Raw genomic sequence first — 22,052 nt, 5'->3', positions numbered from 1 at the left:
TTTATAACATATATATATATATATATATATATATATATATATATATATATATATATATATATATATATATATATATATATATATTAGGGTCACACTTGTGTGAGACCGTCTCACGGATCCTTGTTCGTGAGACGGGTCGGGTCGGGTCAAAGTACTATGCAAATGTCATACTTATATGCTCAAATATAACACTAATCAAAAATACAATTTTTGTTATTTATAAGAGGAAAAGTAATACATTTTTCATAATAAGTAATGTTTACAAGTGCCCCTTACTTATAAGGGCAAATATAATACTTTTAAATCGAAATGTAAAAGTATTGTATTTTCCCTTAAAAGTATTACATTTATCCTTACAAGTAACAAAAATTTTATTCCTGATTAGTATTACATTTGAACATATAAGTATGACATTTGTGCATATAAGTGTTACATTTGCATCTCGACTCGACTCGACTCGACCCGACCCGACCCGACCCGACCCGACCCGTCTCATGGTGAGACGGTCTCACACAAGTTTTTGCCTATTTTTTTATTGTTCCAACGTACCAATATGTTGGAAATACGTTTTCTATATGAAATTTCTGACAAATTAACTATTTTTATACGCAAAAAAGAGTGGCTGATTTTGTTCATTTATTGGTCATACGTCGCTAATTCCTATACTAATCGAGTATGTTAGAAGAGTGCGTTGAAACATTGATATTTTCTAGTAATATATATATGGCTTAAGAATGGGAAGGGGCCAATGCATGGCTATGTGGATCCATAGAACATGATAGATATATAGCTATATGAAATCATATGCAGCTTCTATAAAGGCATAAAGCTAATGGTAGGTCCTGAAGAGTCACCTTTACTACCACTCTATACCACAAAACCTGTGAAGTCCAAAATGTTGAAGAGATTTGCAAGTGAACTAACTAATGATGAGGTGCATTTTGTTGACCCTTTTTCAAGTTTTTACATGTACTGTACTCCAACACAATATAGTAAAGATTGTGTGCAAAATGATGATCATATACGTTCAAATTGAAGGAAAAGAAGCTTTTGTTGCAAAGGGATATGTGCAAATTTCAATGAAGTATGTGGTGATTTCTTGAGGTAATTAATTAAAGTGAAGGTTTCAATCATCCATCCTTAACCAAAGATCAAGGGTTCGATCCTTGACTTTGGATATGGAGCAACCTTAAATCTCCAGATCATCAGTTGTCCCACCCAGTAAAAGTGCTTACAATTCAGCGAGGGAATTAGTCACTGTGTTCGACGGTGAAAACCCTGAGCTACACCCAAAAAAGAAAGTAAAGATTTCAATATCAAATAAATTTTAAATTTTACGATATTTTATTTTTCTTTTCTTTTTTGGTGTACCTTTAGCAATAAAATGGGGAATTTGTTGTGCCACTAAAATGGTATTGAAGTAGTCCATATAAGTGTTATCCTACTGGATGGTGCATATGAAACTTGAAGGACAAAATGTTGTTATCTTGTCTTACTCTACACTATGAAGGATGAGTATTTGTATAGTAGATTGAAGTATTATCATGGTGATTGTTGAATCGTGCAATCATATCCCATTGAGGTTTAATAGTTTGGCGTGCACCAACATATAGCCAATATTAAAGTTGAATATCCTAATTGTTATTAGGATCAACAGCTAATCACTACGCCAAAAGTAACATTTATATAGTAGCGAAGCCCACCAATTCCCTACGTATGCACCATGTCTTAACTGCACAATTTTTGCTCTTTAGACTCAAATTAATGACCTGATTCTGATACTACTTGTTAGGATCAAGCGCTTACCACTACGTCAAAAGCTATAGCTAGTAGAAAATGCGTAACTTTATTTCCTTATAAATTGTCATCACTTTTTCGAGAGATAGGATGCTAGACTTGGCCATTTACCGACCTCCGCCCAACACTAATTAAAAGAAGAGGTAGCTCCCAACACTAATTAAAAGAAGAGGTAGCTCTTAATTAGATATATAGTAAATGTATATGAAGTATGTTGAATTATTGTACACTAAATTCTAATATTTTTGTTTCTCTTCTCTCCTTTATATTTATTGCAATTTTAATATCAATTGAACTCAGTCTTGGTATGTTTTATTTCATAATATATTTAATTATTGAATACATGTATATATATATATATATATATATATATATATATATATATATACATACTTCTAAAAGACTAAAGCTCCTAGCTTTCTTCCCAAATATATTTTAATAAACTTTTAAGTTCAAATGATGGGATTTGTTGGACTACTGTTGAGCTGGTGGTATAGTGCCTGTTACTGCTGACATGTGTGAATGCGATAGAGATGAGGTTTGGGTGTCATTTTTTGATAGAAAAGTGAGGAACTTATGACAGTGAACAAAATAGTTTGAGTTGAAATTAAGATAACAAGTTTTTTTTTTTTTTTTGTAAAAGGCAATTTTAAGTTCGTATCATACTCATATTAATAAGATTAGTAGTTTAATAATTCTGAGAGAGCTAATTTCATTTTTGGTCCAAGACTTATAAGCGCCATTCCACTTTTAGTCTTTTTTTTTTTTTCAAAACATCACATTTTGGTCCTACTATTATTGTGGCATGACCATTTTTTGTTATTTATCAACAAAATCGTTAAAACTATCATAAATGCAAGGGCATTTCGGTCTTCAAATAGGAATTTTTTTCAAAAAAGTAAAAATAAAATATAGCGGATCAACTTACTTTATAAAAAAAAAACATCAAAATGTCCTTGTATTTAACGTCATTTTAACGATTTTGTTGAAGGAGAACAAAAAATGGTCATGCCACAATAATATTAGGACCAAATGTGGATGTTTTAATAAAAAAGGACTAAAAGTGGACTACCAAATATTCATCTAGAACCAAAAATAAAATTAACTTTGTTACAATTTAGTATCTGAAGCACAAAAAGCCAACACCCTGACTAAGGATTGAACCTATGACCTCTCATTTGGGAAGGGCACAGCTATACTGCTTGACCACAAGGCTTTTGGCAAAAATTTGAATTGATAGTGAAGCCTTTTGAGTATAGAATTTAATTTTTTTAGAAAGTTACCATAAACACTTAAAATGATTATAAATTAATTATATCAATTTTATCTAAAATTATGATTTCACTAAAACTGCAATAAAATATTTTATTTTTTTTTTGAAAATGAAATATTTTAAATTATTTTAGCTTATTGAAAAAGAATGATATTTTAGATAATAAAAAATAAACTTATTAAAAGTGGGTTGGACGTATATATAGCATGAATGAACTGTACACTCTAACTAATTGGATTCTTAGAGAATGTCTAACTTTGTTGCCATCTGACTTTGATCAAACAATATCACCTAAGATCCAGAACCAAACATCTTTAGCGGCAGGAATTTATTGTTAGGGTTCAGACGAATGCTTATTGTTTATTGAGTAGATGCTATGAATGTGGGTTACTTTTTTTTTTTTTTTTTAATTATTCAATCCGGCCATCAATTCACTTGGAATTGCTGACTTTGTTATAGTGTTAACGTGATTATGTATTAACATGTTTTAAAGGTTTTTTTTTTCTTTTTTTTTTCTTTTTAAATACATCAAAATGTAAAGAAACATATTTGTAATCAATTTTAAAATTATATTATTTTTATTCTAATAATATAACTTTCATGTAACTCCTCTCTAAGAGAAGTCCGAATTGTTATGCTCTAGTCCATCTTACGTCGTGGTCCTTGTGGATCATGGTCCAAAAATTACATTTACAATTGATATATTATATAGATATTGTTAACAGTTTATGTGTCTATAAATAAATTAAAGGCACGTAGTAATTAAAGACATAATTGGTTAAATGCAAACACATAATGTGATAATTGCACATACATAATATATAACATACTCCCTCTGTCCCATTTTACCTGTCCTATTTACTATTCATTGGTCAAATCAACTCTTCTTCCTTGCTTATTTTCTTTAGTAATTTTTTATTATTTTTAAATTTAATTTTTTTGTGTTTAATAGTACTTTTAATGTAGTTTCTAAATATATAAATTTTATATATTAATGCTAAACTTAATATTATGAAAAATTAGATTAAAAATAAGTTCAGTCTTTTCAAAAAAAAAAAAAAGTTCAGTCAAGCCTCGTTAAACGAACCAGACAACCAAAATGGGACGGAAGTAGTATTTGTTAACTGTAGACACATAATATGTTGTAACATATTATGTATTTTTAGTTACCATATTACGTGTTTATAGTTAATATGTTATGTGCATTTAATTTATTTATAAACACAGAAACTGTTAACTGTATGACACATCATCTGAATATTATTTTGGAACAAAATTCATTATACATTTATACGGTAGATCCTGGTCCATGGTATAATTTGTCAGAGATGCGGGATGAAAAGAATAATTAATCTTTCGGCCTTTTTGAATTAGCCCTCAATTCAACAACCCATACCAATTCATTATATTGATAGAACCTAGACCCTACCTTCTCAACAACCTCTGTACACGGTGCATGCATTCAGGGCTTCTTTCATGTTCATTCCCACCACACCTCTCACCAGTCCGTTTGCTTATGTTTACCTACTTGCAATTCTTCTACTTTAATTTATACAATACAATACAAACAGCGCTGTTAGGAATTTGATTATTAAATAGAGAAATAAGTGTATTCTTAGCCTGTATTTGGTTAATGGGATTACGCCCTAGGAATGGAAATTAAAATCATAGTTAATGTTTGATTGTCAATTTTTTAAAACACAACTATGAGATTTGATTACCCCTTCAATTAAAATTTTTGGCACATGCCTAATTAAAAACATATATCATACCATCTTATTGGTAATTTAATTTTTAAGTTTGATTAGTTGCTTTTAGATTTTTGTTTTGCTTTTTTTGTTCATATTGGTGCTTTGGATGTCAATATATTAGATCAATTGTCTTAATTTTATTTATTTATTTATTTTGTAATTTTAAAGCTTTTATTTCCATTATAGGATTATACATAACTAAACATCATCATTCCAATTCAACCATACTACCAAACATGCAAAATCTATACTTTTACCAAAACCCATTACCATTACCAAGTACTCCGTATTTGATTTCCATTTTGATTCCGATTTTCATGTGCGAACCAAATACATCATTAGTCTTTTAATTATGTTGCTCTAGTAGTTTTAGTCACCATTTTTAATTATTGCAGAATATGTTCTTACTTTTATAAAAAAAAGTTTTGATTTTTAGCAATGGAACTGTAAACGTCAACTTTAATGCAATCTGGTTCATATATAGTCCATATCTGATTATTAGCAAGTGTTTTTTACTAATTAAAAGTCATATGAATGGTATTTCTTTTAAATTGAGGCTTACGGTTTTGTTGCTCAAGAGACAAAAATTACAATTTTTTATTATAAATAAAGTTATGGGTGTATTAGGGAATAGGAGAAAGAGAAGAATTAAAATGCAAGTTAAAGCCTAATGCTGCCTCCCTTTTCTCTCTAAAACAAAAAGCTTTTCTCTGCTGCTCAACTTCGGCTTTTACCGTCGGCCTCCGGCCGGAGCTCTAATGGAGCTTTGAGCCGGCGGTTTTGGTCACCTTCTACGTTTACTCTCGCTCTTCTTCCGCCTCGACCACCGTCGCAGCTCCGTCCGCCTCCGACCACCGTCACAGATCTTCTTCTTCCGTTTTCTTTCTCTTTAATAAAATAATAGTAGGTAGGTATTGGGATTTGTGTTGGTAGTCTTGAACTCCCAACCCTACTTTGGCTTTACCACTTTTTATTTTTTCTATTATTGTGTTTTCCTCTCGTTACTTTCACGGGCTTTTTCCTCTCGTTACTTTCACGAGCTTTTCATTATCATTAGCATAAATCGTTTAGTTTGGTTTCGGCAAGTGTTAATCTTATCCTGGGACGAGCAAAAAAGAATGATGATGAAGACCCAGATCTTTGATGAAGCTTTAAGCTTCTTGAAGGAACATAGCTTCTTAGTTATGAAACAGTCTGCGATTCAAGTTTTCTATAGCATAGTTAGAAAAGTTGTTTCTAAACCAGTCTGACTGTAAGGAATGGTTTACCATTTCATTGATCGTTGATGTAAACGTTTTATGTTATGAATTAATGGAATAGCTACGTTTACCTTCAAAAAAATGCAAGTTAAAGCATAATATTTAATTTGAGAGATAAAAACACTTATTTTTTGTTTCTAGATAGATTGAGGCATTGACAGATGATAATGAAAAATAATGTGTTATAAACATTATATTGTACTGTAGACACTGAAATGTATTTAGTGATGGAAAACGACGTCCATATTTCTAATTGGTGCAGGCATGCACTTAATGAAAAATTTTCAACCATCAGTGCAGTGGAGCCGCCACCACCATGGAGACTTGATCGAGTAATGAGCGACATCTTGTTTAATGCTCACCTTTTATTAGAGGCATTAGTTTTAAGCAGCATAGATCTGAATATCTCTTCATACCTTATTATCATCATCATTGATGGGGATGGAATAAGGCTCGGGGTTAGAAGCTCGACATGAACGAAAGAGACGACCAATGTTGAGGAAGAGAGGGCTCGGAGGAAGGTAGGAGGACAGGGTGAAGCTCGGTCGACCATCGATCGATCGGCCGAAGGATCATAGGAAAGATGACAAGGCAGCTGAAGATATTAGACTCATAGTGATTGAACATAGCTATTGAAACGATTAATTACCATGGAGGAAAGGTCGGGGTAGTGAAACAAGGTGAGTATGGGTCAGACCGGATCGACCTTGTGTGGGGCCGAGGCAAGAAAGGCGGTGCACGAAAGGCGGCGCAAGGAAGGCGGCGTGAGAAGAATGGGGCAAGGCAAGCAGATATGGGAGTTTCCTAAAAGAACTCGGCGGTGGAAGGTAAGAGATATGGAAGGAAGGTCGAGATTGATTAGCTAGGAAAGTACCTAAAATGCAATAAAGAAAGGGTTCCTAAAGTAGTTTAGTAGTTTCCTAAGGGAGGGATCTCTCATAACTTGTATAAATAGGGGTTATAAGTCTCGAAAGTCATAACTTGTATAAATAGGGGTTATAGGTCTCGAGAGAGACAACAAGCAATCTAGCACACTTATAAGCAACTCATTGTATTCAAAGCAATCAAGTAATCCAAAGAGGGCCGAAAGGTTATTCTGTTTTTCCGATAGTGTTAGTCAATTTCTCGGTGGTGTTGGTCTGTCGTTCGACCATTCCGTGGGAGATAAAACCAACAATCATCATTGTTATTTTTGTTGGTTTTATGACTTATGGATAGCTAATGGTTGGCCAACACGATCGGTCAAGTAATGAGAATCTAGGAAATCGTAAAATATAGAGATAATATATGTATTGTATTGCTCAGAATTGTTTGTCTCCCTCTCATGTATGGGGTCTATATATATATATATATATATATATATATATATATATATATATATATATATATATATATATATATATATATATATATATATATATATATATATATATATATATATATATATATATATATATATATATATATATATATATATATATATATATATATATATATATATATATATATATATATATATATATATATATATATATATATATATATATATATATATATATATATTAGGCCTAGAGCCGTATAATCATACTTGGAGTCATTGTTAACATTAGGAATAACCGCAAATTTTACTGTTGATCACGGTCCACCAAACATGGCAGTTCTGGCATCAAAACGATGTCGTTTCTTTTAATGAAAAGAAACGACACCGTTTTTATCATGGTCCACCAAACATGATAGTTCTGGCATCAAAACTGTGTCGTTTCTTTGAATGAAAAGAAACGGCACCCATTCCGCGCCGTTCTACAAAAAGCAACTCTGTGTATAATATATTCAATTTCATTTTATATACACTGCAGTTCCCTTTCAATACAACTACAGTTTCATTTCGATATAACCACCATTTCATTTGATATTATAGACCCATATGTGAAACTGTTCAGTTTCATTTTATATACACTATAGTTTTATTACAACAAAACTACAGTATCATTTTGATATAACTACAATTCATTAAACAATATACATTCAAATATATATGTGAAACTGTTATTCAGTTTCATGTTATATACACTACAATTTTTTTCAACACAACTACAATTTTTTTTCAACAGAACTACAGTTTCCTTTTGACATAACTATAGTTTCATTCAACATTATACACTCAAATATCACTACTACAGAAAAACGATACTACGTCGCCCAATTAACATCGATTTTTAAGAAACCGACGTTTAATGTTAGTAAAATAAAACAAAAATAATATATATATTTATGACGTCGATTCTGGGCAAAAACCGACGTCATATTTTTTTAAAAAAAATATTAATACATACAATGTCGGTTCTCCCTAGAACCGACACCATATGTTCTAAATAAAATTTTAAAAAAATACGTAAAGACTTACGGCGTCGGTTATCAATAAAACTGATGTGGTATGCTCTAAATTAGGGCTATGCAGGCCCAACCCGTCAAACCCGCCCGACCCGAAACCGGAATACACACACGGAAAGGTTATCCGAACCCAAATCCCAAACCCACCCATTTAACCCCCCATCTCCGGTTTATTTGGCATCGGGTAGGGTTGGGTATTTCGCTACCCGAACCCGTCCGAAATCCATATATATATATATATATATATATATATATATATATATATATATATATATATATATATATATATATATATATGTAGGGTTAGGGTTTGGTCATTCGAGACCCTTCTCTTGTCTGCGCAGTCGCGACTCTTCTCCAGTTCTCCCTCACTAGTCACTCCCTCCGTTCTCTCAAGTCTCATCTGTGATTTCTCTCTTCTCCAGTTCTTCATTCTCTCTTCTCTGTCCAGCCTCCATCTTTGAGACAGAGTCTCTTACTCTCTTGGAGCCTTAGTGTCTCACTGACTCACTCTTTTGTCTCTGACTCTTCGAGACTTCTAGGGTTTTACCCGTTCTACACAGCCCTAACCCTACAACCCGTACTTGTGTTCGCTGTCCGTAATAGACGCCAGTGGTGGAAGCCCATGTGCGGTGTGATCGTGTCCAGTGGTGGTCTGGTGGAAGCCTCAAGCAGTCAGGCCAGTGGTGGAAGCCTGTGTGCGGTGTGTCCGTGTCCGATGTCCCTGTGTTGATTTGTTGAAGTTGAAACCCTAGTTCTTCGGGAAATAATTGGAGAAAACAAGTAATTTTTACTTTTATAAATTTTCTAGGGTTCTTGTGTACTTGTGTAGTATGTGTTATACTATTTTTTATGATTGATGCTGTGAATCCTGTGATTATACTGATTTGTGTGTAAATTTGTTGTAATGGTGAGTCTGGGAAGCTGTGAGTTTTTTAGCCCTAATTTTGGGTTCACTGTCTCACTAGCAGACACTCACTAAGCCCTATTTTTTGGGGCAAAACCATACAGATGATGAATTTATGCAAATTCCTGATATATGGTTCAAGTTTATGGTAATAGGACCCTTAAATTTGTACATATTGTATTTATGTAATATGTTTCATTTTGTACATATTGGTGGAAGTTGTTTTATGAATTTGTTGCCCTAATTATGAATTTATGATGAATCTGTTTTATTAATCCATTAACATGATAATGGATTTTATGGTGGAAGTCCATATCTATATGTCTGGCTGTTTGTATGTTTATAAATTATGAATGGTGGAAGTTATATGTCTCAATGTCTGCTGAGCAGTCTGTGGTTGTGTGTGATGTTGTAATCTGTCTGCTTTATTTGTTTATTTGGACATTTGTTTACTGATGCCCATCTGTATAGATGGAAAGCATCAGTGCATCTGGACACCCTCCAACCTCAACTGAAGAGGAACACGGAGTAGAAGCCCAAGGCACTGAGAGAAATCATCAGCAGCCTATGCCTTCTAATCCTGCTGTTTATACTAAGAAAAGGAAAGAGGTAGAATCTAGGTCCAAAGTATGGGATCATTTTGAAAAGATCCTTGATGCTGAGGGCAAATTACTCAAGGGAAAATGCCTTTATTGTGTAAAGGTTTTTGCATGTGAAAGTAAAAAGCATGGAACTTCCTCATTGAGAAACCATATGTTGGGCTGCTTCAAAAATCCTCACTCTAAGGATACAAGGCAGACCATTCTCACATTCAATGTTGTTTCTAACTCGGGAATAGAAGCATCTGAGGGGGTTTTGGGGACTTGGGTTTTCAACCAAGAGGAAATTAGGAGAGCATTATGTGAGATGATCATTGTAGATGAGCTTCCCTTTAGGATTGTTGAGGGACATGGGTTTAGGAAATTCATTTTTGTTGCCTGTCCTAGGTTCCAAATTCCCTTCTAGGTGGACCATCTCTAGAGATATTTACCAAATTTACCTAGATGAGAGAATAAGCCTCAAAAAGCTGTTTATGCTAAGCACCCAAAGGGTTAGCTTGACCACTGATACATGGACATCTGTCCAAAGGATCAATTACATGTGCATTACTGAGCATTTCATTGATGATCAGTGGAAGCTGAACTAAAAGATCATTTCCTTTGTCCTAGTTTCTTCTCATAGGGGGGAGTACATAGCCAAAGCCCTTGAAAGTTGTCTTATTGAGTGGGGAATAAAAAAATGTCTTCTCAGTTACTATTGATAATACCTCTTCAAATGACATAGCCTTGGGGGTTTTCAAGAGTAAGTTTTTATATTGGGGTGGGTCTTCTGTTAGGGTTCAGTATCTGCACATGAGGTGCATATATAGCCCATGTGTTGAACTTAGTGGTCCAAGATGGGTTAAGATTTGCAGATCCTTCTATAAAAAAGTTAGGGATGTTGTGAGATTGGTGAGGAATTCCCTGCAAAAAGACTCAAGAAGTTTAGAGAGCTTGCTGACCTAGTTGGGGTGGAAGCCAAATGTGCATTACAACTTGATGTTCCAACAAGATGGAACATCACATATGAAATCTTAGATTACCGTACTCATGATCTAAGATAATGAAAGAGTCTCCCAATGATTAAACCTATTTGTTAGATTTATTAGTTTACCCTTTAACTGCTTGCTGATCTAGTGCAGAGATAAGAACAATGAGTGTAAAAAATGCAATTATGAAATACAGATATTAAAGCAGTAAGAACACCAGAAATTGGTAACCCAGTTCGGAATCTGAATTCCTACGTCTGGGGGGCATCACTCTGATTGCCCAACTCTTCATTGATCAATACTGTGAAATGTACCACCAATTTACAGTTTGAGATTCACGCGGCAACTCTAGAAAATCATCACTGGCACCATTCTAGAGTTCAACCTTGAAGAGTTGACAAGAACTTGATCTCCCGATCTTCTTGGATTGAGGCTCCCCCTCAATGATAGCACGAATGGCATTCAGAGTGAAGACTTGCCCTATACTTCACGTAGAAGATGTATCTTGAATCAAAGGTAAGCTTTGTCAAGATTTCTTGTAATCACATATATGGAAACTTCACATTTAGATCTTCAGTGTAAAATCTCTCTAAACCAATCACAAGGGATTAGTCTCATATATATCTTGTTCTGGTTCTGGTAAGTTGTTGGAGCTTCCGTTACTAACCCTGATCCTCTTTCTTGCCTTTGTACAGTGTCTTGTTCAGTGAGTTGTCTTCAAAGTCTTCCAAGTCTTCTGATCTGTTTACTGAACTAAACTATTATAAACCTAGAACACTAACAGAGAACCTGTGTTTGAACTATCTGCTGAACTAACAGAATTGTTACAAGAGCTTGGTACAACTTCAGGGAGTTTCAAAACAGTTTTTTTTTTTTTTTACTTAGTAATTTTATTAACAACATATATCATGCTCAACACTGCCTGTTCAATACCAAAGGGTCTTTGAAGCTTATGAGGAGAATGATCCCTCACTGTCTGCTGCTTTATCTGATTCTGTTCCAAATTTTTTAAACTAGCTTTCTGTGCAAAGCTTAGTCCTCCTTCTGAAAGGATTCTATGAGATGGTTGTGAGAATATCTTGTTCTCTCTATGTCACTTCAAATAGTTTCTTTTCTAAGATTTCTGACTTGGGTTGCATGCTGGATGACATGATTACATCTGATACAAGCTCTGAAAAGGAAAACTGTATTTTTGTTTAAAGGTTTTGTGCATTCTGTATTTTTGTATGTTTGTTGATTTATTTGACTGATTGTGTGTTTTTTCTTCTGTGTTCTGTCTGCTTTTTTTAAAGGCAATGGGATCCCAAATGAAACAAAAATTTCAGAAATATTGGGGAGATCCAGAGAAAATGAACTTCTTGATATTTTATGCAAATATCTTGGACCCTAGGGATAAGATTGAGTATATGTCTGCCCAATTTGCCCAACTATATGGCGAAGAAAAAGGAAAATCGTGCTTTGATAAGGTTCAATCTTCTATGGTTGAGCTTTTTAATGATTATGCAGCCACCTATACTGTCCCCTCTAGTACTGTCACCTCTGAACCAGTTAATGTCCATTCTCAGACCTCAGTAAGTTCAGTTGGAAGACCTCAGTCTAGATTGAAAAGCCAGCTGAAAAAACAGATAATGGAGAGTGGTGGAAGTAGTAAGCAGACTGAACTGCAGATTTATCTAAGTGAAAACATAGTGGAAGATGGAGAGAATGGAGAGTTTGATGTGCTTAGGTGGTGGAAGCTTAACAGTGATAGATTTCCAATTCTATCTAAAATGGCAAGGGATGTGCTAACTGTTACAATATCAACTGTTGCCTTTGAGAGTGCATTCAGTACTAGTGGTAGGGTATTAGATGCCTTTAGGAGTTCCTTAACTCCTAAAATTGTGGAAGCCCTTATCTGTGCACAAGATTAGTTGATGGCACCTAATCACCCAATCTCTGTTGAGGAAAATTTGGATGAGGTTGAAAGATTGGAAAAGGGTAAATTTTCTAACTTTCTAGTTAAATAGTTAATTGTTATTTGTTAATTGTTAATTGTTATACTTTCTAAACTGTTTTGTTTCTTTTTTGTGCAGAATTATCCACTGGAGTTGCTGGTTCTTCACAAAGTAATGTTGGAACACTTCCAACAATCCATGTAATACATTTAGTCATTTATACATTTATTAACACCCTACTTTCAGTTTATATAGATGTTATACTGCTATACATTATGCATGTAACTATGTGACATTGTGAGGTCTTTGAGGCAAGCATACTGGTTACAACTGCTAAGTGGCTTGGTAACTTTTTTTTATAAATGTTGCTGCCCTTAGGAAGTTAAGCCCCTGAGTCTCTCATCTGGTAAGTTGTAAGGAATTGTGCCTTTCTGGAATCTGGACTTCTGGTTCTGGTATATCACTTTCCTTCATCTCATATTATGATATTCTCAAATAATCAATTGTCTAATGTAATTGTTTTTGGCTATGATGATGTTTCCACCATTAGTCTGAATTAAAAGGACTTTGGGAGTTTGGGTTGGTATGTTGCTCTGATTGAACTCAAGAAGCAATTTGCCCCCAACTCTAACATGAAATTACAAAAAGTACTCTGAGCTTTTTTTTTTTATCTTAAGTTCTGTGTAGTTTTCTACTCAATTCAGTGTATTGTTTATCACTTTATTGTCTTTTAATGATTTTCAAGCTTTAATGAGCAGGAAGAAGAATAGAGGGATAACAAAATTGACTTTTGAGTGGCTAATTGGTGGCTGATTGCTGCCTTGCTGGTTGCTGATTGCTGTTGAAATCCTTGAACTACTGATAGCTGGCTTTTGCTACCTTAGTCCTTAGAGGCTTAGACAGACAGATATTTTGTGTTTTTGTAAACTGTAAACATTTGTGAACTGTAACAATCCTATTAGATTATTCTTTCTTAGACAGTTTCAGTTTTTATGAATTGTAAATCAGTAAATGTTAATTTTGATGTAAGTTAATTAGTTTAGTTTTTATTTTTAGCTTTTAAGTTTTAAAGTAAATGTTATAGTTGAACACTTGCACAGTTGCACTTGAACTTGAATGGTTTTCTAAATGTTTGTTGTTCACTTGTTCAGTTTTGCACTTTTGTCAATCCGAATTGAAACCGATAACCGAATCAACCCAACCGAAACCGAAATGCCAAAATCCGAAAGGATTTTGGTCTAATAAACAAAGTGTTGGGTTGTGCTTTTCTAGTCCGAAACAAAGTGGTGGGCGGACCCGTCCGCTGCACAGCCCTACTCTAAATAAAATTTTATAAAAAAAATTAAAGACATACGAAATCGGTTCTCCAGCCGACGTCATATGTTCTGAATTAAAATTATAAAAAAAAAAAAAAAAAAAAAAAAAACGTGTAGAGGTATCCTTCGCTACCATAGTTGTACATCCTTTTTTTTTTACTTAATGCAAATAAAAAAAAAACAAACAAACAAACGTAGAGGTATCCTTCGCTAAAAAAAAAAAAAAAAAAAAAAAAAAAAAAAAGTAGAGGTATCCTTCATGTGAGCCTTGTAGCGGCTGGACTTTGGATTCCGTGCCTCCCATTACTATTCCAATAACCATTTCTTGCAGATAAACCCAATCCTTCTCTCTCTTGCTTTCTCTCTCATCCAACTCACCATCTACTGTACTAAAACCTTCAAAAAACTTCCTGATATAAATGCTCTAATGGCTTAAACTTTTTGATGCAATAGTTGTTCGGACGTCCCTTCAATCATAGACCGGACACCGGGAGAAACTGAAGATGACAAACCCTCGAACAATAAAGGAAAAATAATTAAACCTGCATAAGAGAGATTATATTATCAAATATATAAAATAATCTCATCAGAATATATTACTCTCAGTGTGACTCCAATCCGTACTCTTGCCACTTGCACAAATTATTGAAAACAATATAATCTATATTTGATTGTAAATGATGCTTAAACCTAAAGGTACTAAATACCCCACCGTGTGTCATGTCTACAATATTTAGTTGATTATTATATATTAATTAATGTTCATCAGCAGATAATATCATGATGCTTATATGCTAATCTATACATTCTGTTATTTTAGCATCGTGATGATTTTACGACATGGGTTTCGTCATTATATTACTTTCTCAACTTCATTTGCATCACACAAATAACTCAATAATTTAAATTTCAATCAGAATACTCTAACCAAATTCACCTTAGTTTCTCCCTAATGACAAAAACTTGTGTGAGATCGTCTCACAGATCAATCTGTCAGACGGGTCAGATTGATAAATGAGGCTAAAGATTCAATCTAATAATAATAATAAAAATTGACCAATTAATTAAAGATCCGACCCGTCTCATTAATTGAGCCCGGCCCGTGAGGCGGTCAATCTCACACAAGTTTTACGGTCGTTATACCGTGGAGGCGTGGACCATGGATCATGGTTGATACTGTAGTTGTGTTGAACGAATACTGCTGTTGTGTTGAAAGGGAACTGCAGTTGTGCGGAACAGGGTCGTGTCATCCGTCTGGAACTGCAGTTGTGTTGAACAGATACTGCAGTTGTGTTGAACGGATGAACGGTCCCTGTTCCGCGCAACTGCAGTTTCCTTTCAGCACAACTACAGTATCTTTTCAACACAACTGCACTATCTGTTTAACATAACTGCAGTATCAGCCATAATCATGGTCCACAATATAATTTGCGCAAGTTTTATCCCTCCCCAATTGAATGACGTAACTATATATCTCACCTCATCTTAGAATTCAGAAGATTTTCAACTCCCAAAAAATCTGCGGGCTCTGATCTGCACCAATAGTCAATAAAGAACAACACATGATCGATAATGGGAGTGAAACTTGAATGGACCACCACTTTTGGCGGGATTATTCAGATGTGACTAATCGATCGCAAGTATGGAAGTGGGCTCTCTCTTCCTCAAACACTACCCACTGCTTCTTTCTCTTACATAGTACGTGTAACATCCCTTCCGTTAACAACTCTCAGCTTCTACAATTCTTTGCCTCACTTAAAAGCTTGTTCATACTCCATTAGCATTTAGTGGCAGCTTAGTGATTCTTATCTCTATCAATGTTTGTTTTCAACTTTGAATGGACAACAACTTGATTACCTATTTGGGGGACTATAATGGGTAGAATGGCTTGGCCTATTGTTGTAAAAAGTATTTGCTTCATTATACTTAATCGGACCAATAACTAAATGCTAAGACACGTCTGAAAAATAAAAGTAAAAAGTGAGTTTAAAGAGTGAATTCAATGTAATGATTTTATAAATAATATGAGCATGCACATATGTTTTTTGAAGGAATTCATATATCATAAATGCGAAACTAGCAAAGTAACAACATAGGGAGGGGGAAATGACATCCACTCCTCCGGACCAACTTTATAATTAATATGTCCGTAAGGACAGCTCAGGTGGTAAGAGTGCTATACCTACAACCGAGAGGTTGGAGGTTCGATTCTCAAATCCTTGGGTTTGAGCCGGTCAGCTATGGATAACCTAGGCTGGTTTACCTCCTTGTGGTTCTTTGCCGGCTAGGGTCACAGGGCGAGGAGAAAACCTCGTTAAAAGATATATATGACCAAAGAATTCATAATAAATTATTATTAGCTTAGCAACAAAAGGTTTTAAAAGATATGGAGTACATCACATTTTAGCCAGTGATTAATTTGGTCCCAATCCGCGAAAAATTTCTGTAACGTGTTAAAGAGGTAAGTGATGAATATGCATATTTACTTCTCATCTTATTAATAACCATTCTTGTAGTTTTTTAGTATCCTCTAATAATTCCTTATACACTTCTAATATTCATTTATATTTTCTCAGAATTATTTTTTTTTAATTTTAATTTGATCCCAATCCGCAAAAAAAAATTTGTAATATAACGGTATATGTATATTTACATAACTTTAAAAAAATTGTAATTTTATTTCATTCCCAAAGGCATACGAATCTAAAAAGAAGAATAGGGAGTGTTTGGTAAATAGTTGTTAGCTGATTGAGTTAGTGAGTTTGATTAATTGATAGTATTAGTTGGTTGTAGAAAGATGTTTGGTAAATTAGTTGTTAACTGATAGTTGATTACATGCAAAATGACTTTCTAAAGAAGTTGGTCTAAAAAGATGCTTAAAGCATCTTTTTAAATTTTAACATTTTAGAGCAATAAGCGATTACTGTTGGAGGATGAGGCATGCAGCGTAAAAGCAAAAGGAAAATAGTGAGGGCATTTATGTATATTCCTACTAAGCATTATGTTACAACCGTTCTCAGCCCTTTATATTGTATTTGGTGATCTGTTTTCATTAACAACTTGAATACAAAATATCTTCTTCCTCTTTCCTCTCATCTCTCTCTACTGTGAATATGACTAAATCCATTATGGTATCAGAGTAGGGACGCCGGAGTACGTACGCAGCTGCCGTCTCCGGCGAAACCAACCAAGAAATCTACACAACTTCTCCAATCGCACGATCGCCCATTCGCACAACGCAAACAACAGCTCCGCAGAGGAACCTTAGCTCGCATCCGTAAAGAAGCCACATATCAGAAGATGTGGAGAATCCTTTCTTCTTGAGTCCAAATGAGAATGCTTGTGTTGTCCTCGTCAGTCCTCCATTGACAAGGAGCGCAAAATATGGCGCTTGGTGCATCTCGATGAGAATAGCGCTGTAAGTGAAGAATAAATAGGGATTTATCGATGGCAGCATCATTGAGCCAAGCAAAGACAACCAGAAGTACGCGACGTGGAGGCAGTGTAACTTGATGATCTGCTCTTGGTTGTTTAAGTCCGTGCATCACTCAATAGCTGGAAGTGTGATGCATTTGGACAAAGGCCGTGACGTGTGGGAGGATCTTAAGCGGAGGTTCTCGCAGCATAACGCACAAAAAGTCTTAGCTCTGCAAAACGAGATTTACAATCTAAAGCATATGAATGTTTCCGTAAATGAATATTACATGAAGTGTAGGACTCTATGGGAAGAAATGAACTCAATGCGTCCGATTCTGCAATGCAAGTGTGATCCAAGGTGTTCTTGTGATCTTATTGAACAGATTATAAAGGAGCGTGATGAGGATCATGTGATACGCTTCTTACAGGGGCTGAATGATACCTATGATAGTCTCAAATCAAACGTACTGATCCTCGATCCATTACCAGAGGTATACACAGTGTTCGTGATAGCTGAAAAAGTGGAACGGCAAGTGGCCTTGAATAATCTCAACATAGGCAATTTTGACCTCACTCAAGCCAATGCAATGCAACACTGCTCAACAAATGCAGATTAGTCTGGTGATATGATAGCAGCCTTGAACACCTATAATGGGAAGCGAAACAACAATAACAATAGAGGTGCCAAATGCACTTTCTGCAGAATGAGTGGTCATACCGTTGATAAATGTTACAAGAAACACGGATATCCACCGGGATGGATTCCGGGCTTCAAAATGAAAGGGAAACAGACACAGGAAGTTGCAGGAGTCTCAAATGCTTCAATGGATCCTGGATTACATCTGAACAGTTACAAAAACTGATATCTCTCTTGCAAGTTCAGGTTGGACAAAGTTCGAAGGGCAATACCACTGTTGCTACTGTGTCTCTATTGCCAAGGTTTAATGAACTCAATCATGAAAATGAAGGCAAGTTTTCTAATGTTCATATTAATTCCATTTCATTATGCGCATCTACTTGGATTATTGATTCGGGGGCCACCGATCATATTGCTTTCTCTATTGATTCGTTTGATAACTTTCATACTGTCTACGGAGCTGAAGTGAATTTACCTACTGGGAACTGTATTGATGTTAAGCATGTGGGAACTGTCAATCTTAACAGTGGATTAAGCCTATACAATGTTCTTCACATACCTGCTTTCAAGTTCAATATCATCTCGGTAAGCAGACTCTTACAAAACGATTGCTGCAAACTAATGTTTTTGCCCGAACAATGTGTGATTCAGGACACTTATGGGAAGGAGATTGGTATAGCTAGAGAAGAGACTGGTCTTTACATTCTGATGCAACCTACACAAAATGCTGCTCACCAAACTTTTTCTATTCATTGTAATAATGGTGACTTGTGGCACCAAAGATTGGGACACTTCCCATTTAATAAACTACACTTGTTAGATGATATTGGAGTATCTAGTACTAAATCCACTGCTTGTGATGTTTGTCATTTAGCAAAGCCAAAGAGATCCCAATTTCCTTTAAGCATCACATCTTCCAAAACTTGCTTTGAGCTAATGCATATGGACATATGGGGGCCATTTTCTATTCCCACTTTGCAAGGAGAAAGATATTTTTAACCTTGGTTGATGATTATTCTAGGTTCACATGGTTGTATCTAATGAAGAACAAATCTGAAGCTAGGCAGTTCATAAAGAAATTTCACACTATGATATTCACTCATTTTGGGGTCTTGATCAAAACTGTTCGAACAAATAACGGTCTTGAGTTCAACATGTCTGATTTCTTTGAAGAACATGGTATTATCCATAAGAGGTCGTGTGCCTACACACCACAGCAGAATGCCGTTGTCGAACGGAAACATCAACACATACTTAATGTGGCTAGAGCCCTCCGATTCCAAGCTTCTCTACCTCTTGAGTTTTGGGGAAAGTGTGTAATGCACGCCTCTTATCAACAGGCTGCCCTCTCCGGTTATTGACATGATGAGGACTTAACAGAGGAGGTCTACATGACTTTGCCACCGGGATTTGAAACTGAAAGGCCTAAGCAAGTGTGTAAATTTATCCGTTCCCTTTACGGCCTCAAGCAGGCTAGCCGGCAATGGAACGCAAAATTGAGCAGTGCCTTATCACAAATGGGTTTTACTCAATCTAAGGCTGATCCCTCTTGTTCACCAGAGGATGAGCAGACAGTTTCATAGCAGCCCTTGTCTATGTGGACGATATATTGGTAACCAGTCAAAATATCTCCTTGATTGAAGAACTTAAAACATATCTTGATAATTCTTTCAAAATCAAGGACTTGGGTGAATTAGGTTACTTTCTGGGGATAGAAGCAATAAGGAATGAGGTTGGGGTGAACTTATGCCAACGCAAATATGCTCTTGACATCTTGGCGAAGACAGGCTACCTTGAATGCAAACCTGTGTCTACTCCCATGGTGCCCGGCCTTCGTCGGAGCCATAATGATGGCGAGCCATTACCTGATGTGGGTTCATACCGGAGATTGGTTGGCCGTTTGTTATACTTAACTACTACAAGACCAGGCATCGCGTACGCCATGCAGCAGCTAAGTCAATTCGTTGATTGCCCCACAGATAAACACATGAGTGCAGCACACCGTGTTCTGCGTTATATAAAACGAGCTTCCGGTCAGGGGTTGTTCTATATATCCCAAGACTAATGATTTACAGCTTAATGTGTTCTCAGACTCGGATTGGGCTTCCTGCTCCAAGACACGACGATCCATCACTGGGTATTGCCTATTTCTTGGGTCTACTATGGTCTCTTGGAAATCAAAGAAACAGGTTACGGTTTCCAGGTCATCCTCTAAAGCCGAATACAGAGCGCTTGCTGCCACAACATGCGAAATTCATTGGATTACTTTCCTCTTAACTGATATGCACATACAAATGAAGAAGCCACCAGCTCTCTTTTGTGATAACAAGTCTGCAGTCGCGATAACTGAGAACCACATTTTCCATGAGCGCACTAAACATATCGAAATTGATTATCACCTTGTTCAACATTTTCCATGAGCGCACTAAACATATCGAAATTGATTATCACCTTGTTCGTGACATAGTGGCTCAAGGAACCATCAAACTGTTGTCTGTTTCTTCGGCTAATCAGGTGGCTGATGGGTTCACGAAACCCCTTCCTACTACTCAGTTCTGGACATTTGTTTCTAAGCTGGGCACGCAGGATTTGCACGCGCCAACTTACGGGGGGGGGGGGGGTGTTGGAGGATGAGGCATGCAGCGTAAAAGCAAAAGGAAAATAGTGAGGGCATTTATGTATATTCCTACTAAGCATTCTGTTACAACCGTTCTCAATTCTTTATATTGTATTTGGTGATCTGTTTTCATTAACAACTTGAATACAGAATATCTTCTTCCTCTCATCTCTCTCTACTGTGAATGTGACTAAATCCATTAATTACAAAAAAGCTAATTAATCAAACACTCTATTGATTGTTTAACCAAGTCAAACAGCTAATAGTGATTATACAAGTCAAAAATTAGCTGATAAACTAACTATGTTACCAAACAAGATTTTAAATAAATAAAATAATTGGCCTTGATTGGGCATGACGCATGAAAGCCAATACGACAATGCACTATATTGTATCATTTCTACATAGCAAACAAATAATAGAAACGTACAGAAGCAAGAGTATGGTGGCAACGAAGCAGTTCATGTGAAGTTGAAGCCTAGCGGAAGACATGGAAAAATGATGATAGCCAACATGGAAATTGGCAAAGGAGAAAGGACAAACAGATGAATACTATGGATCGGCCGGAGTGGGATTTATTCATTGAATTTCTTGTTTAATATTATGTGGCTAAATAGTATATTATTATGGAATAGGATGCTAATCATATCTCGGGCTGTTCTTGATATGATATGATATGCATTCATCATAATTTCGATTTGTAGGGACTATGGACTGAACCGTTCTTATAATCTTCTGGAAATCGGTCACTATAATAATCATTTGATAAATTTTTTTTGGTGAATATTTAGGCACTATATAAATTAAAATAGCAAAAATTTTAAATTATTCATCTATTTTAGTTACCACACAAGAAAAACCAGGAGAGTATTTGTCAAGAATCAAACTTGTGACCTTCTGGTACAAAAATTATATTGTGTGTGTGTGTGTGTGTGTGTGTGGGCGTGCTCACATGTGAGAACCAATGTCCAAGAAAGAACTGAGAACCAATCGTAACTATACGTGTTTAATTATAATTTAAGATCTATTTTAGAAAAATACGTCGTGATATTTTTGTAAATAACTCAAACGTTGGTGCAAATAGCATGTGTTAAAAGTGCAAGTATGCAAGTAAAAACTGCAAGTGAAATCATTTAAGACAATTCTGGAATGTACAGACAATTCTGGAATGTACAGACAATTCTCA

General features: G+C 35.4%; 1 protein-coding gene across 1 annotated transcript; it reads left to right on the top strand.

Moving 5' to 3' along the window:
- Positions 1-11,443: 11,443 nt before the first annotated feature.
- On the top strand, positions 11,444-12,855 carry LOC116015904 (zinc finger BED domain-containing protein DAYSLEEPER-like). The gene is made up of 3 exons (XM_031256068.1): positions 11,444-11,461; positions 11,963-12,139; positions 12,238-12,855. The coding sequence occupies exons 1-3, from the start codon at positions 11,444-11,446 to the stop codon at positions 12,853-12,855; spliced, it is 813 nt and encodes a 270-aa protein (XP_031111928.1).
- The last annotated feature ends 9,197 nt before the right edge of the window (positions 12,856-22,052 follow it).

This window comes from Ipomoea triloba, chromosome 4 (genome assembly GCF_003576645.1).
Source record: "Ipomoea triloba cultivar NCNSP0323 chromosome 4, ASM357664v1".
In the NCBI taxonomy this organism is placed as follows: Eukaryota; Viridiplantae; Streptophyta; class Magnoliopsida; order Solanales; family Convolvulaceae; genus Ipomoea; species Ipomoea triloba.
Note: the sequence above shows the minus strand (reverse complement) of the source record. Positions and strands in the feature narration are given on the sequence as shown.

Coding starts and splice junctions, on each gene's coding strand:
- LOC116015904 (XM_031256068.1), top strand. Junction 12,140..12,237: donor AAAAGGAAAACTGTATTTTT/GTTTAAAGGTTT, acceptor CTTTTTTTAAAG/GCAATGGGATCCCAAATGAA.